The sequence below is a fragment of the Miscanthus floridulus genome, chromosome 12 (assembly GCF_019320115.1).
Source record: "Miscanthus floridulus cultivar M001 chromosome 12, ASM1932011v1, whole genome shotgun sequence".
Classification (NCBI taxonomy): Eukaryota; Viridiplantae; Streptophyta; class Magnoliopsida; order Poales; family Poaceae; genus Miscanthus; species Miscanthus floridulus.
Window position 1 is genome coordinate 73,821,474 of NC_089591.1, and position 16,657 is coordinate 73,838,130.

General features: G+C 43.4%; 1 protein-coding gene and 1 pseudogene across 3 annotated transcripts; one reads left to right on the plus strand and one right to left on the minus strand.

Annotated features, from left to right (window-relative positions):
* Positions 1–68: 68 nt before the first annotated feature.
* Positions 69–11,848, minus strand: LOC136497543 (uncharacterized). Of its 3 annotated transcripts, none has more exons than XM_066493379.1 (14): positions 11,225–11,848; positions 9,853–11,131; positions 8,967–9,780; positions 8,302–8,797; positions 7,625–7,776; positions 4,183–7,542; positions 3,849–4,061; positions 3,190–3,393; positions 2,914–3,117; positions 2,647–2,802; positions 1,530–1,883; positions 993–1,404; positions 719–809; positions 69–615 (listed from the first exon to the last, which is right to left on the minus strand). In XM_066493379.1, the coding sequence occupies exons 2-14, from the start codon at positions 11,025–11,027 to the stop codon at positions 387–389; spliced, it is 7,860 nt and encodes a 2,619-aa protein (XP_066349476.1). In that variant the 5' UTR covers positions 11,028–11,131; positions 11,225–11,848; the 3' UTR covers positions 69–386. The 3 variants fall into 3 exon arrangements, with proteins under 3 accessions (XP_066349476.1, XP_066349477.1, XP_066349478.1); XM_066493380.1 differs by having other exon boundaries at positions 9,853–11,152; XM_066493381.1 differs by lacking the exon at positions 11,225–11,848 and having other exon boundaries at positions 9,853–9,921; positions 10,016–10,091.
* Positions 11,849–11,944: 96 nt separating this feature from the next.
* LOC136497545 (BTB/POZ and MATH domain-containing protein 1-like) lies at positions 11,945–12,808 on the plus strand (annotated as a pseudogene).
* The last annotated feature ends 3,849 nt before the right edge of the window (positions 12,809–16,657 follow it).

Below are 16,657 nucleotides of genomic sequence, written 5' to 3' on the forward strand. Positions count from 1 at the left end.
TGATGAGTACATAGTCAAGCACTGTTGAATGGTGATGAGTACATACTTTTTGCGCACAGCATAGAAACTTCTGTGTAAAATATGTAACATTTCAGCTGAAACCCATATGTGGTAATTGGTAAGGTGACAAAATTTACACAGGGAACACTGCACTGTAGGTAAATCTTTTACCAATGCGACAATAATGCAGGTCCTGTTATACAACTGGGAAGAGAAGAACAGTAGTGGAAGTGTTGAACATATTGATGTTAGGCAGGGGCGCAGGGCCGGTTCGGCTCTGTCCACTGTAGGTTCATCCAATCCAACTGAGGATTGAAGCATTCTCTTCTTCTAAACAAGATCCATCGTAGGAGCATGATGTATACACAGGTCAAATGTGGGTCATCCTAGTTCTTCAGCAAACTAAGTGGAGACTGTTTAATCATGGAGTCTCTTTCCCACTGGAAAAGGCCAGACTTCTCAACATCATCTAGGGACAACACCGGGAACTCTGACAGGCAGGAACTGAAGGCATTGGACAATAGGACCAGGAGGCTTTGGCAGGCCTGCTCTTCTTCCAGGCGCTCCATCTCGGTGCGCTGCAAAGCAGAATCCTTCCAGGGTTGATAGTAATGCCTGAGATTGTATAAACACGATTAATTCAATGATATGCAGATATCCAGCGCTTATGTCATCATAAGAGAAGTATATAAAAACTTAAAATATTCTAAGCCCATACCATCTCCATGCAGGATTAGATTCAGTCGGGCAGTGTATCTTTGAGCAAAGCATTTCCATTTTCCCACGGTTGTTGGCCAGGTGTTTGTTCACTGTTTCATCAAAGAAGTAAAAAAAGAGTGAGATGCTTCATTATTCCAGTAGAGAGATAAGAGCACAAAGGCACTACATGTTTGCAATTGTAACACAAGAAATTATCCTAAAATTGATAGATTAATTTAGGTGCATTGAAGCTCTTCATGATCAGCATCAGAATGCAGCAAAGTCCAGTGTACCTTGCTTACTGGATCTGTCAAGAAGCAACAAGCAAAGGGCTGTAACAACTGATGGCAAGGAATCACTGTTCTTTGCCACATGGTCTTGAAGGTACAGTATAATGATAGCTAGAGTATCATTTGCACTGCAACTCGTTGCCGTTCCAACCCTTTCACATGCATCGTCCAAGAAAGACCTAAGAGTTTCAAGACTGCTGGTGCTCCGTGCAAGATCTACACTCTTTCCATGAGAGATGCTAGATATCTTTCCAAGTATTACAGAAGCGGCTAACAAGCGCAAAATCTTCGAAAGTAGAGAATCATTTCTTGGTGGCTCTTTGCAGGATATTTCCAACAGAGATCTTCGGTTGGAGTACAGCCAGAAGATGCTTGAAGTTGCCCAAGAAACAACCATTGATATTCTTGACTTATCCTGTGAAACAAAATAAAGATTTACATATAACATTTCTTATAATACTTGGTCAGACAACACATTGACAATGGTAAAAATGTGATTTTAGTGGCTTGTGAAATAAAGGCAGTGCAAGAACAAAGTACCATTTCAGATAAAATTGGTATAGGACCATTCATCAGAATGGCATCAATACAAAGTTCCATTGCAAGCTTATGCTCTGTACTTCTTGAGCTACCACCAATAGCTTGGCACAGATTAAATACACCATGGAGGGACAAGGTAAAATGCGGCTGGTATATCTTCCTTTTCATAGACAACCTCATTGTTGATGTAATCACACTTAGCACTGAAGTCAACAAGCAAGCATTTCCTTCCAATAATTTGGCATTGTTAATTAGGAGGACAGAAAGGTATGATGATATTGCTGAGAGCTGCTCAAGGGCAGTTTCTTGGAGCCAATCTGTGATTAATCGTGATGATATCAAACCATTGACTACCTGAAGAAAGCAAATAAAGTTATAGGATTAGTGACCAAAAAAACAGCTTCACAAAAATGCTACAGAGCAAATACATCCATAACGCTACCAAAAAAATAATATTTATAGAGAACGTCGCCAGGCCACAATAAGATGTCAAAGTTGACCTCTGATGGAGGATTTATGTCACACCAAGGAAAAGTATACACAGGAACTAGTCAGTCAAACATTTTTATCCATCAATTCTAGCATTCAGATGAACAACGCTACAACCAACAACAATAGCCGTTTGTGCCAAAACTATCCCTTTATAAATAATCTAAGCAAATGTGGGTTTCAGCAAATGCTTGCTAGACATAACTGCTCAGAACTATATTATAGAATAGTTGATTTTAACCTAGATATGGAGCTGATGCACCAATAATGTCTATAAACCCATTATTAATTAGACTAGGATTGCAAAAATTCCATCTGTTCCATCTCTAACATGATGAACTTCCTCAAGGCTGTTTATTACAGTGAGTTTGACTAAATGCAGAACAAGTATCAAAATAACAGATCAATATGTCCTACATAATATACCAAACAGTACACAAACCAGTTATATGCTTTAAAAAATGATATTACAGTCCTCATGCTCAACAGAACTTTCATGAAACAGTTGATCCGTTGCCAGTTGCAGCCAAGACTAAATGCAGAAAAGATGAAAAATCACGTGCTCTATTTTTTTTTCGTTCTGAAGGGTGTGCACTATAGCAGAAAGTAATTTATAACAGTGTTTTACCTCCAATGCTAACTCAGTTACTCTAGACCAGGAGCTTTCAGAACCATCAGACCCTTCACTACGGACTGAAATAACAGACAATAACCACAACAGAATGCCAGACTCTTTTACTAGATGATGAGCTAGAACTGGCAGCTTGACACATTTCTTCAGCACCTACAATGCAAAGCATATCAAATATAAATAAATAAATAAATATTCAAATCTCCAAGCAACTATCAGATCCAAGAAGTCAACTGGACTAAATAAGATAACTACAAAATTTACCTTAAGGACTAAAACCTTCGATTCAAAATCTGAAACAGGTGAAGAACAGAAGGCAAGAACAAGCTCTAAGACTCTTCCTCTCTTGTATATTTTAGCATCATCAGCTAGATTTGATCCAGCAGATAATAACCGAAGCATCCACAAACGTTCAGCTTTAAAATGCACAGAACTGCTCTGCAATAAGGTTGGAAATAACGGAATGCTCTGCAACAAAAAGGACAATAATATTACTAAAATTCAATACCTCTGAATACACACTCTTGAGATAATGGTTACCTGCAGACTGACAGAAGTGGAATGCATTAAAAAATTTCTAATGACAGTAAATTGAGCGTGTGAGCCATCCAGTAGCGTCAAAGATGCTTCTGCAGCAAAAACAGCAATAATGGAAGGTATCTTCTGCCACTGTTCGGATATCCCATTCTGAAGGTATGTCAGAAGGAGCTGAAGCTGCCATGTTTCCTTGCTTCTCTGAGCATACTGTAAATATGTAAAAGTACATTTTAAGTGGTTGGATATTTCAAGAAAATAACAGTTCACACAGAAGGATAAAGGATCACAAATACAGAATACCATACAAGTGCCTTTTGCACTCAGATCTATATGTCATAAAAATGCTCCCAGAATGTCAATAAGCATAATCTTTATGCTGTCATTCAAGTCAAATAAGCATAAAAGCCATCACACATGAATAACATTTAAAAAATGTAAACAATAGGAATTTCAACATACTTAAATAAGCATATAAACATTCTAACAAATGCTAGAATTTGAACATACTGATACAAGCATGTATATTAATCAACAATATGTTCGCTAAGCAAAGATAAGTTGTAACATAGAAAATTCAATATAAGCAGATAGGAGTAGTTGATAAGTATATAAACCAATTGAGACAACAGGTAAAATTTAGAGATTCATGAAACAGCAGGTACCTCAAGGGATTTTTTGAATGTTCCTAGGCACTCATAGCCCAACATCCTTAATTCATGATCAGGAGATGCTATACTAACAAGTGTGATTGCAAGAAGCCCTAGTCGGGCAAATTCAGCAGGCTCAATGTAACCCATGTGAAGAGTATGAATTGAGAATCGCAATATAAAAATAGGATCGTAAATCTGAACAACATCCATTCTTTGAGATGTTACCTGCCAACCAGAATCAGATGAAGATAGATCAGTGAGGTAGATTTAAATAACATTACTGTGAAAGCACAAAACCTAGAACAACACCCAAAGTTCAGTTGACACTTATTATTCCAGAAATTACCTTGAAACTATCAGCAAAGCTATCCCGTTGAAGCTGTTCCAGTGAGAAAACAGAAGCCCTTGAAGATCTTTTATAGCAATATAGCAAAGATGTCTTTGCACAGAGCTTGGAATCAACAGGTATGTTCTCCCGAAAGAGCGCCCTTCTCCTTTCAGTAATTTCAGCATTCTCTGTGTTATGCGTATCTGATTTTGAAAAATCTAGTTTCAGTTCTTCTCTGAATTTCAGAGCAGAAGTTCCCCACAGATGATCGACTTCAGTAATGGTTCGGCACTCGGGTGACTCTATCTCATTCATAAGGTGAAGTATCTCCAAATCTGTGTCACTAAGGGTTGCGCCATAAACAGACAAAAGCAAGAAAACTAATTCTCTTGACTCACTCAATTGGCTATTATTCTGTTGTCTGCTCTTAATATCATACAGTACCCTTAGTAATCTGATGGTTTCAACTCTTCTCTTTTCTGCAATAGAAATTTCTGTCTTATTTTCTTCCATGAAAGAAGAATCAACTAATTTCAAAATACTTGGAGCTGACTGTAGCATCCCCCCTGTGGTGTTACAAGCAGATGGATACTCAGAAACTTCATTGCATGTTATTGTCGATACAAAATTGGAGTGACCCAGTATAAGTTCAAGAATTTCATCAGCTGAGAACTTTCCTTGTGATAGCACAACAAGAATACATCGAATTGCTTTTATTGTGACACGATCATTGAATCTATGCAAGAGGGATGATCTGATGAATTGGGCAAGGAAAGGTATTGATTTCAGCTGATTTAGATAGCTTTGAATCTCTGAAGACAGTTCAATGATATTCTTGAGAATTACATATTCCAGAAAACAGATGACCTTTCTTTCCTTGGTAGAGTGTGAGAAGATATTGTCACTCGATGGGAAATTCATGAGTATTCTATCGATAGTTCTGACCAATATGCTAATGAAATTTAGCTTTGCTTTGTGCACTCTCTTGGACTCCCTCTCTGAAGCTACTTCATTGGACAATGATTTTCTAGGAGATAATAACAGTCTAATTAGTGATACCTTCGCGAACAATTCATTAGTAAACTTCATAATGCCATTGCACGAAGTGGGATTAATATCATTAACATCATCAGAATCTAATAGCTCAGATGACTCTGGAATAATTGAACTAACTATTTCCAAGCGTTGTTTCCATGAAATTTCTTTCGATGCAAAGTAGTAGTGCAACATCGTAACTGACTTCCCCAAGAGAGTGTTACTGAAATAAACCATTATATCTTCAACTGATGTGGGTATAAAGTCCATAAAATCTTCCTCAAAAATGCTCCGGGTAACAAAGCTTTTCCAACTTGAAAACCCTTTATCACATAATAGTAGTTCAGAATAAAAGATTGGAACTGGTTCAAGGAATTCAGCACACTGCCTATTGTCATGGCTGTGAAACTTCAAGCATGATAAAGCAGCAGGCAACAGAAGTATAGCACCATCTTCTTGAGCCAAAGTGTTAGAATCAGAATCCTTGACTTGCAAAAGAGAAGTGTCTTTATTTAAAATTTCCAAGAATATCTGGCTAAAAAGGTTCAGATGCATAGGACTTGCTTCCAAAAGCAACGGGATTGCTTTTGCTTTAACCTTAGATGTGCGAAAGATGCAGTGATGAAGAATGTCAATGGGAGTATTGATGGCCATTGTAGATAATATCATATGGAATGCAATATAGTCAGTGTTCCATCCTGCACATCTTTCTGTGTGATGAATACGACACAGCATCTTCAGCAAGCAATGATCAGCAAATTCAATATTCCATTTGGTAGCAAAATGAAGAATGATGTGATAGGCTTGCTGAATGGCATTGATATCAGAATTATGAATCTCCAAGTCCCGAAATAGATGGGATTCTGATCTCTGATCAGTTTTTTGTAGATAACAGCACAGCATTTCCATGGCAACATCAGTAATATATAGGCACATCAAAACAGCAGGAACAAAAGCAGGTGAACTGGAGCTGCGACCGTCCAATTTTGAGAACATCCAATTTGCAAGGTCCAGGAGTTTGACAGGAGAAAAGAATTTTGACAGTGTGCGAACCATGTAGAAATTTGGCAAAAGCAATCCAAAGTTTACTTTGTCCATGCAGAGCTCAAACTTCTCCTTGAACAGCAATATTATGTTCTCCAGCAGAAGATTTGGAGCAGCAAACAGTGACTCATGGGATGGGCCATTATCGGTAGAGTAGTTACCTCCATAGTTACCAAACATTAGCAAAAGGTCATACAATTTACCCAAAAGGTTTAGAACAAAACGATCTATAAGGTGCAGATTTTCCTTCGCAAAAATAGCCAAAGCTTCTTCCAGATGTTCCAAACTCCCATCTGCTAAATTTTGGCAATTGGATAAAGAGCATGACAAAGACAGGGTAATAACAGGATGCCGAAGAACAGAATCAACAATGTCTTGGATACATTGAACTGGATAGGATGGGTATGTAGATTTTGACTGTGAAAGGTCAGCAGTCAAAACTTGAATACGCTCGAATACTCTATCAAGAAGACCAAAGCACAAATGGCATGGTTGCTCAAGATTATTTGAATTTGAATCCTTAACAGTATATGATGACAGTAGGTGATGAGTCCAGAACAAGATGACTCTCAGATACAAGGTAAGCTCACTGAATGTGTAATCAGACAATTTAACTTCAAGAAGTCTTAGAAGTGCATCCTTATGTGCTTCCCTGATTTCATCTGGCGAAGAAAATGCAAGGCACAATACTGAAGGTAAAAGCGCACAGAAGGGACTGACACTTAAAAATGTACTTAGCGGAGCTGATTCTGTTGAAACAGAGAGGTTCTGCCATTCATCCTCAACTGTGTTTACATGGTCAACACTGATATCATCCTTGAACATTCTGATGCTGCTGAAGAATATATCTGGCCAACAACTAGCAACTTTAGCCAGATAATCATGTTGCAGAAAAAGAACCGAGGACAAGAAAGCAACATGAGACGGAAAACGTGTTTTCACAACATCAAGAAGATCTGGAAAGGCACTGATAACATCTTTTGGAGGTGCACATATGATTGAAAATAAGAATGCAGTTGCTACATCATCCAGCGAATTAGTTTGCTCTTGATTCAACATTTCTTCTACCTGTCTAGATACAGAGTACAACGAGTTACCATCAAACTCAGGAGAATGTTCCGGCATGTTGAACAGGCTATAATTTTGTTGGTCAGAAATTCTCCTCAAGAAATGCAGCATATTTGTTAATGGCCTCCACTCAGCAAGATAAATCCTAGAGTTCAGTTCTTGGGATGAAAATTTATCAAATCTTTCATTTAGAACAGTACGTATAAGATCGGGCAAAAAATGCACGTCCACCTGTTAGAATCAGCAGTCTAGTCAATTCATCATGCAAATCTGGTAAAAATATTATAGACAATATAGGGAATGTCTAATATACCTGAGACTGAAGAATAAGGTGGATCGTGTTGCACACATACAATGAAATTGTGGACTTCTCGTGTAACTTTGTACTTCCAGACTCTATGTCGAGTAGCCTAAGGCATTTCTGAAGAACACAAATAATCAGAGGGCTGAAAGCTGGAGAACAGCCTACAAACCACAACAGAAAAGGTTGAGATACAGATGAAGTTGAATCTCATCAGGCAATATTTAAATAGTAGAAGTGAAAAGAGTGAGAAGCATCAACAAGATGAGTCAGTGATTCATAGTCAAAGAAGAAATGCAACATGTACAGTGTTTATGACAAGAAAGTGTTATGGAGTGATTTTAGGATGAAGCACATAAATCGAAATCCAAAAGGAAAAAACTGACTGGAATTAAACAAATGATAACATGGCAGAACATTTAAACAAATAAGTTGCTAACATGGCCAGATGATACTATGGAAGGCTAAACCCTCTCAAACCTTGTAAGTTTTTTTTTAATTGCCTATTCTTGAGTCTTGACATTCCATTTGGCATACTACTGTTCTACAGCATGAGGCAATACAGCTGATATGATGGAACATAGACAAGATAAACAGCTTAGCTTGAGCAGATACTTGACATACGATTAATATTAATTTTACGAAAGAGCAACTACTGATCTATTAACATTTCACAAAGAAAGTAGTACCTTCCAACTGGCCTGATTTAGAGATAAGCTTGCGTGTGTGCTCTTGGTATTTATACAGGTTGTTACCAACTACCGAAATAGCATCACACAGAAAAGGGATCACAATGTGTGATAATTTATTAGGTGCTACAACTCTTAGGTTCTCTCTTACACACCATTTGGACTCATAACCAGGCAAGAAAACCAACCATGCATCAATCTCTGTGAAGTTATGATCAAATGCACCAGAACTTGCCATAGCAGCTTTAACTAAAATATATGCTTGATCACGGATGTTCTTAATCTGTGAATGCAACATGATATAAACCATGGGTTGCAGATACTTGTACATTGATTCTGGAGCTCTTTCTGGGTCCAAATATCCTCTAGATTGGCCTGAATACTCAAGTAAAAGAGATAACAGGGATTGCTGCTCATCCATGGACAGATCCAATGGGTTAGGTGGTATAATCTTAAAGAAGTCATATGATCCATCAAAAGAGCTGGGCATCACCCCCTGAAAGAAAATTAGATGTTGAAAATATTAATGCTATAAACTGCTAATGAATCCCATCGATTATAGAAGTAGAGACTAGGGACATGCACCCAAAAAAATCAGGTCAAGGTCAGAAGAATTAAGAACATCCAGCAAGTGCACACAGAGCATTGAATTTAGGTGTACCTACCAAATAAAGCCTGAGAACATCCAGCAACTTCGAGTGGAAGACATGTTCTACAACATTTGCATCTTTCAGCTTCGGATCTTGTTTATCTAAGCTCCATATCTCACACAAGGAGGTTGTGCGGTCATTTTTTAAGTCCAGGTCTTGTTCTTCAGATGCGTCCTTATCCTGCTCAACATCAATGCCACCAATAATAATATCATCAACCTCACAGGAAGGACTGCATCTTCGTTTCTTTTGAGGAGGCTCAGAAAGTTGAGCATTTTTCTTTCGTATGCTCTGAGAGTGATTTTGATGTTTCTGGCTGGTAGAAGAGAGTAACTTGAGAAGGACTTGAGGATCAGGCATAGCTCCATGAACTTCATCTTGGATGTATTCTCTTAGAGATGTCCACCTCTTGACCTGCATTTCATCTCCCTGGTGAACCTCATCAACTAAGGATGCATCTGTACCATCAGAACAGCTTAATACTGGGAAATCATCTATTTTCATGGTTACTTTCTCTGAGCCAATGAATTCTGACTTCAGTCTCCCTTCTGATACCATGCAATTGATGGCTTCGATAATATAACAAAGCAGGTTAACTGATTCAAAAACAAGCCTCAGAGAACCATGCTTCACAAGATCATCAGAATGCAGCAATCCCCTATTTATCATTGCTCGAGAGCATACATTGGGCACGATGCACTTCAAGACTACCTGAACTTCTTCATCATCTACAGATACCAGACCATGTGAATTGGATGAAAGAGTTTGAACAATGCTATCACATTTTGCTGAAGCTATGACATCAGCTGCAAGGGAGATGGCTGAAAACCTGCAAATAATAATTTGACCAGCATGAGTATATTGCACTACAAAAATAAACAGATAAATGCTCAGAACTAACCATGAAGGAGACGACCGTGGTTCAATATTGTAAGGAAACTCATTCATGTACGCCGAACAAAGAGACAGCCTATTACTCACAATGGCCAGCAACAATTTTTTGTGGTGAGCAACCTCAGTAGCTTTCAACTTTTTCATGAGATCTAGCAAGCGTTTCTCATTACCTCTCAAGTTTGATCCTGGCATCAATCCATTTTTCGGATCAGTGCACACCATGACCAATACCTCATGAGCAATGCCAGCTGCTTCCCCTGCATCAAGATTCCCTGAGATCAAGCTCAGCTGCTCCAATGTGACACTTCCAAAGAGGACACTCCTGAGCCCTGGTGGGACAAGTGACTCATCTACCAGGACATTGTCTCGCAGAGTTGAGAGGACGTACATGACGGTCTCAGCATCATCATTTCCAATCCCACGAAGAACTCCTGAATATACCTCCTTCTGTTGAAGGATCCATCTTAGCAGCCTTGGATTCCCAACCTCCAAAAACGACATGGCAAACCCAATAAATGACCGCCTTGTGGACCCAAATTCAGCACCCTTCCGCCGATTCCCTCCATCCCTGCTCCCTTTCTTCTTCATCGTCCCAGCGAGCTGCGGCAAAATAGCCATCTTGAAATCAAATCTCTCAGCTACCTCCGACGCCAAACCCCCTCCACGCCTGACAATTGCAGCAAGCAAATCCAGCGCGGCATTCTGCCGTCGGAACTCGCCACTGTTCAGCTCCAGATACACATCCCCCATCTTCTCCTTATCCTCCAGTATGATCCTAGCGACACTGTCCAAGCTCTTCTTAGCCGAACCATGTCGCCGCAGCTTACCATCAGGGTGGCCCAGGATGGCCGCAAAGAGGGAAAGTATGTACGCCATCCCTGGCTTCTCTCGGTGGAGCCACCACGCCTCGATCAGCTCCCTGAGCTGCGGCGACTGCTGCACGTACTCCTGTAGCACCTCCCCGCCGGACTCACCATCCAGTAGTCCTATGAACTCCTTGGACGCGTCTGAGTAGATTTTGACCTCCGAGGTGTGGAGATTCTTGAGGATGTGCACCAACCTGACCTTGTGGGCAACCGCGAACGGCTGCGTCCAGGCGTCCATCCCTACCCTCACTAGAAAATTTTGCTCCCGCTTGGGCGGCTCCACCACAGGGGAGGCCATGATGCCGTCGTCGCTCATGGAGTTTACGCTGAACCACCAAAAGCTTGTGCCAAATAAAACTGCACCAGCACTTTGGATCGCAACTCCAATGTATGCCGCGCGCGTTGAATAAGTAGAAGAACCTGGGGGGAAAAAACAGCGGCCTAGGGTTTATCAGCAACAAGAGAAATCAATCCCCAAGTGCGAATGGAAATCCACTCCACGCCAGCTCATACCAGTATAGGAGCGGAGGGCGGCGAAAGACAACGACGAAGAGGAGCGAAGCGTTGCTTCGGTGCGGACCGCTTGCTTCAGTGGAGTGGAAGCCTGCAAGGAGAGCGGCGGTGGTTTCGGCGGCGCGGGCGCGCGCTGGGGAAGAAGACGACGGACGGCGTCGCGGGGGATGCTTTCCTTTGGGGGTTTTAGTGGCAGGCCGGGCCATGATTTGGGCCGAATATTGCACGATTTGCAAGGCCAGGGCCGGAGTTGTAGCGAAGGCCCATACCTGGACCGACATCAGGTCAATCTAGGCCCATACTACGCACGACGACCAACCTCCACCACCAGCATGCCACTGCGAGCGTCGTGGCACCACCACCACGCACGACGAGCAACCTGCACCAGCGTGGCACTGCGGGCGTCGTGGCGCCACGCACGACGAGGAACCTGCACCAGCGTGCCCCGGCCGGCGGCGACGCCCGTGGCGAGCCCCCCAACCCCAAGACCTCCTCCCAGCGCGTGGCGGAGCGCGCGACCTCGACGCACGACTTCAAGGTGATCGGATACTCGGAGCTCAAGATCGGCGTCGGCCAGTACGTCAGCTCCGACGCCTTCCGCGCCGGCGGTCACGACTGGAAGATCAGGTTGTACCCGAAGCCGCGGCAGCCAATTACCGCCCGGGGGGGGGGGGGGGGGGGGGGGGGGGGGGGCGCAGCGCTGGCGCGGCCCTTCCGCGCCGGCGGCCATGACTGGAAGATCAGGTTGTACCCGAAGCCGCGGCTGGCGCTTGGGGGGATAGCCGATTACCGCCCGCCTTTCTTCCCCGGGCACTGCACTTCTGCGACGCCGACGAAGACAAGGAGCTGACGGTCAGGTTCACGCTCAGCGTGCTGCATCGGGACGGCCGCGTGTAGCCCATGGCGAGCCGGACCACGACGGAGATCGTCGGCGCCCCGCCGCGCCAGCGCCACGGCTTCAACAGGCTCGTCCATGGGAGCATGCTCAGGCCGTGGCGGTGCATCCGCAACGACGCACTCACGATCTGGTACACCCTCACCGTCGTCGGCGCCACGGACCCGGTCCCGCCGCCGGAGCTCGCCGCGCACCTCGGCCGCCTGCTCGGGACCGGGATGGGCGCGGACGTCACGTTCCAGGTGGGCGGCCGTGCGTTCCCGGCGCACAGGATCTTGCTCGCCGCCCGGTCTTCATCGCGGAGCTCTTCGGTGACATGATAGAGAAGGACGCGACGTGCATCAAGATCGTCGACATGAGGCCGGAGGTCTTCGAGCTGCTTCTCCAGTTCATCTACACGGACGCGCTGCCCGGCTGCCGGGTGATGGCGAGGGTTGCGACGCGGCGACGATGCAGCACTTGCTGGTGGCGGCGGATAGGTACGGGCTCGACAGGCTCAAGCGCATCTGCGAGTTGAAGCTGCACGCTAGCGTTGACGCGGAGACGGTGGCGACCACGCTTGCTCTGGCGGAGTGCCACAACTGCCGCAGGCTTCGAGATGTTTGCCTCAAACCTCAAGCATGCTGAACTTGAAGGCGGCTTGCCACTTTGTCGGGAGACCACCGTATCGTGTTATTACGATGTATTGATATTTTTTTTTATCTCACCTCTCCTGTATTTCACATGTCTGTTTTTTTTTGTTCAGACAACATATAAATCTTGTTATTGTTTGACTATGTATAGAAAAAAAATTGTAAATGGTCTCCTATGAGTTTTTATTTTAATTTTATTAGTTAAGTTGTCTAAGATTTATGTCTAAAAATTCGGACACCTAAAATATCAACTCTCTTTTTATTTTGAATAATTATTACTCCCTCCGTCCCAGAAGGAATGATGTTCTATGAATTTTTAGACAGATTAAGAGTGGATGAAAAGACGCATGTGCCCTTAATTAGTTGAGTTGCATGTACAAGGTAGAGAAAATATATTTCCATTTAATCATGCATGCACGAGATTAACGCGCCAGATTATGCATGCATGAGGTTTGAATCCCATAACATCATTCTTTTCGGGACAAATTTTGAATCCTAGAACATCATTCTTTTTTTGGGACGGAGGGAGTAGATATATTATAAGCTCATGTATGTTTGTTTTATGTGTTATTATTAACTAATTGTTGGAATAAAATTAAGCATGTCCCACCAAGCTAATGATCATTGAATTCCATTTGGTCAATGTCGATTCCAAATCTTTCTGTCCAAAAACACGAAAAATGCATCTAGTGAGCCTACGATTATGCTGAGAGAAATTGGCGAGATAGAGAGGTGAACACAGTGAAGGAGTGGCCTGGGATTGAGAAACTCTTTGATGATACTTTTATATGCTTGCCAAGATAACTGGTTTGTATAGCTTTTGTATATGCGTGTAATAACTCATAGATTTTCCTTGTGATTTATTTCTTGTTGATTAACATGGAAACATCCAGTTGTAATGTTAATTAAATTATGGTATGTTACTATAAATAATGAAAACCATTACATGTTACTATTATTAGTACCTCTTTGCACATTCTCCCGTCTGTATTAGATCATTTATCTATCTTTCAGTATCTTTTGATAGATATAAACCATTTCAATAGATTTTATAGGATCAATGTGATAGCTTTTAGCCCCTTTGAGAACAAAAGAGATGCCTTTTTAACTTTTCTTATAGTTACCCTTTCTCTTTACGAAAATACTTCGACACGGGCGTCCGTCCGCCCACGTCCGTTCATACTCAGCTTCCCACTCCGCCTCGTCAGCTTCTCTCGAGAAAAAAATCTCTCCCGCTCCGTCTCGCCCTCCCCGTCTCTCGATCTCTCTCACGTTCGCTGGCCGCAGCAGAGCCCCGCGCCGCCACCACTGCCTTCTTCCTCCACCCAGGATGACCACGCTGCCTACCCCGTCAATTCGCGCAGCGCCTCCCCGGCCTCTTCCCCAACCCAGCGCCATCGGGATGCCTCGCGCTCCGCGGGCCACCGCTTCCCCTGCCGATGGCGGCTGGGCGCACATGCCAGGGCGCCTCAGGTCGGCCCCAGTTGAGCCAAGGGGCACCCACAAGCGCGGCTGGTGCTGGTGGTGCTCGCACATCGGCGCTCGCCATTGGCTCCCACCCTGACAGCCGGAATCGACTAGCCCCGATCTCTCTTTCCCTGTGTTGCAAACGTATGTTTCAATTGTTTCAGATGTTTTATAGGTATGTTGTAAGTGTTTCATATGGATGTTGCAAAAGTAGATCGAGATGTTGCGTATGTTGCAATGGCTATACACGTATGTTCCAAAACGTCTGTTTTAGATGTTTCATTTGTTTTTTCAGACGTATGTTGCAAGTGTTTTTATTTGGATGTTGCATATGTTGCAAGTGTTTTTATCTGGATGTTGCATATGTTTTGCAATGGCTTTTGAAGTGTTTTAAGGTGTTTTTGCAAGTGATTTAGATGCTTGTTTCAAGTGTTTTATTTGTCTTCAAACGCATGTTGTAAATGTTTCATCTGGATGCATTAAAAGTAGGTTGGGTGCTGTACATGTTGCAATGTGACTCACCTGCCACAGCCACCTGCTGCGGTGCATGCATGTGGAAAGCTCAGGGATAGAGCGCTGCGCGGCTGCGGGCGCAGAAAGCCGAGGGGGAAGCGCTGGGAGCGGCGCAGGCGGTTCCGCGCTTGGTGCGGGCGTGCAGCGGCCACGGGCGTCTGGACGCAGGTGTTCGTCCGGACAAAGACGCTAGTACTGCCCTTCTATTTATGTGTGTATTCCCAATGCACGTGATTTTTTTTTACTTTTAGTGGTAATTTAGGTATTTGCCGGTTGTAGTATACGTAGTACTATACACAAACTACGTTCCCATGCTAACCTAGATCCGTTGGGTTATCATTGTGATGTCGCCTGACGCCTAACCACCCTCTTCTTCATAGCCGGCGACACTACCACCACGTCGCCTTTTTGCCTCCGCGCCTGTCACTACTATATTATCAAGCCAGTTTGCCACCTTCACATCCTCAGCTTTCTTTCTAAACATATTGAATTTCTTACCACACCTAAAAAACCAATACCTGAACATAAACGTCTCACCGGAGTTGGAGGAGACGTTAGGATTAGTACAAAATATGTGGAAAAAATTCGAATGTTAAGTTGCTCCAAAAATAGATGTTCTATAGAAAATAAGGTGTTAGGTTGCTCTAAAACACATGTTGTACAGCTTTACCGTTTAAAAAGATCTTTCTGACCATTTTTAGCTTAATTATTTAAGAGATATTTACCTGTATGGTCCCGGAAAAATACATCTTCCTTATATGGTCTCTTTTTTGTTGAACTTACCTGTATGGCACCAAAACGAAATTTTCTTCTTTCTTGGCACAAGTCAAGGGTAAAATGAAAATTTTACCCTCGGCAAAATAAATAAAATACTGTTTATTTGTCTGCTGTATATTTGGAGTAATATTACGTAAATAAGGTCACACATAACAGTGCATAATAAGACATATAATCAAGTACACAGATACATTGCAATAAAATGAGCTTATCAAGTGCATAAAAAATTGCACGAATGCATTGCAATCGACCATACTTGACACATAAATGGGCGACGTCAGCCATGAGCGTCTCCTGCATGCACCGATGGATCATGGACGATGCGCAATGCACGTACGAGCAGCCAGTTGGTGCTTGACTAGCAACATCCGATGGAGATGGAGTGCAATGCAACTCTCATCTGGGCACAACGGTAAAAAATGGTGAGATCCGAATTTTTTTTTTCCAGGCGCGATTATTATTAAAATATTAAATAAAAAGGGATTAAAAAATAAAAATTCTCCCAATATCCACCGGAAGCTGCCGCCGCGCCGTTGCTGCGAGCGAAGGAGACGGGTGCCGCCACCGGGCCGTTGAGCTTCATCAGCGCAGCCGCGCTCAACATCTCCGATGCACACGGACGGGGATGGAGAATGGCGGAGAAACAAAGAATGACGTGCAGGGATGGTTGGGCGATGGATTTGGCGCGTATCTTGGCTTCCCGCCCGCTCGCGCCAAAATTGGATCCTCATGCCACGCTTGGAGAAGACGGCCCCGTACAACACGGTTTCGGCCGAAGACTCGGCTTGGGACCACGTGCCGTCGCCACTCACTCTTTCCCTTCATTAATTACTGTTCGCGAGGGGGGTTTTCGCAAAAAGAACACTACGGAGACGGCCCTCGGACTCGGTCACTCGGCTGTAAACAGGCCCTCCGCCCTCCCAAAAGCCAAACTCACCCTTTACATGGTCCGGTTATAACCGGACCAACCCATCGAACCAGACAGATGGAAACCGCATCTACGGGTTAGGCACGGGTTGGTTTGCTGCGCATTCCGGACCGCTAACCTGTTCGATTCATTTTCTCCAACTCAGTCCGTCTCCACCACGGGCTGCGCCGACGAAGACGACAAGGAGCCTCCATTGCGGCCGTCCCCTCCGCGAGCCTGCC

Bases quoted from the DNA above. Each gene is read 5' to 3' on its own strand.
- LOC136497543 (XM_066493379.1), bottom strand. From the start codon at position 11,027: ATGAGCGACGACGGCATCATGGCCTCCCCTGTGGTGGAGCCGCCCAAG. The intron at 3,118-3,189 runs GTAACCATTATC...TTTTTGTTGCAG, and splicing joins CCACTTCTGTCAGTCTGCAG to AGCATTCCGTTATTTCCAAC. The intron at 1,884-2,646 runs GTAAAACACTGT...TGCTTTCTTCAG, and splicing joins TAACTGAGTTAGCATTGGAG to GTAGTCAATGGTTTGATATC.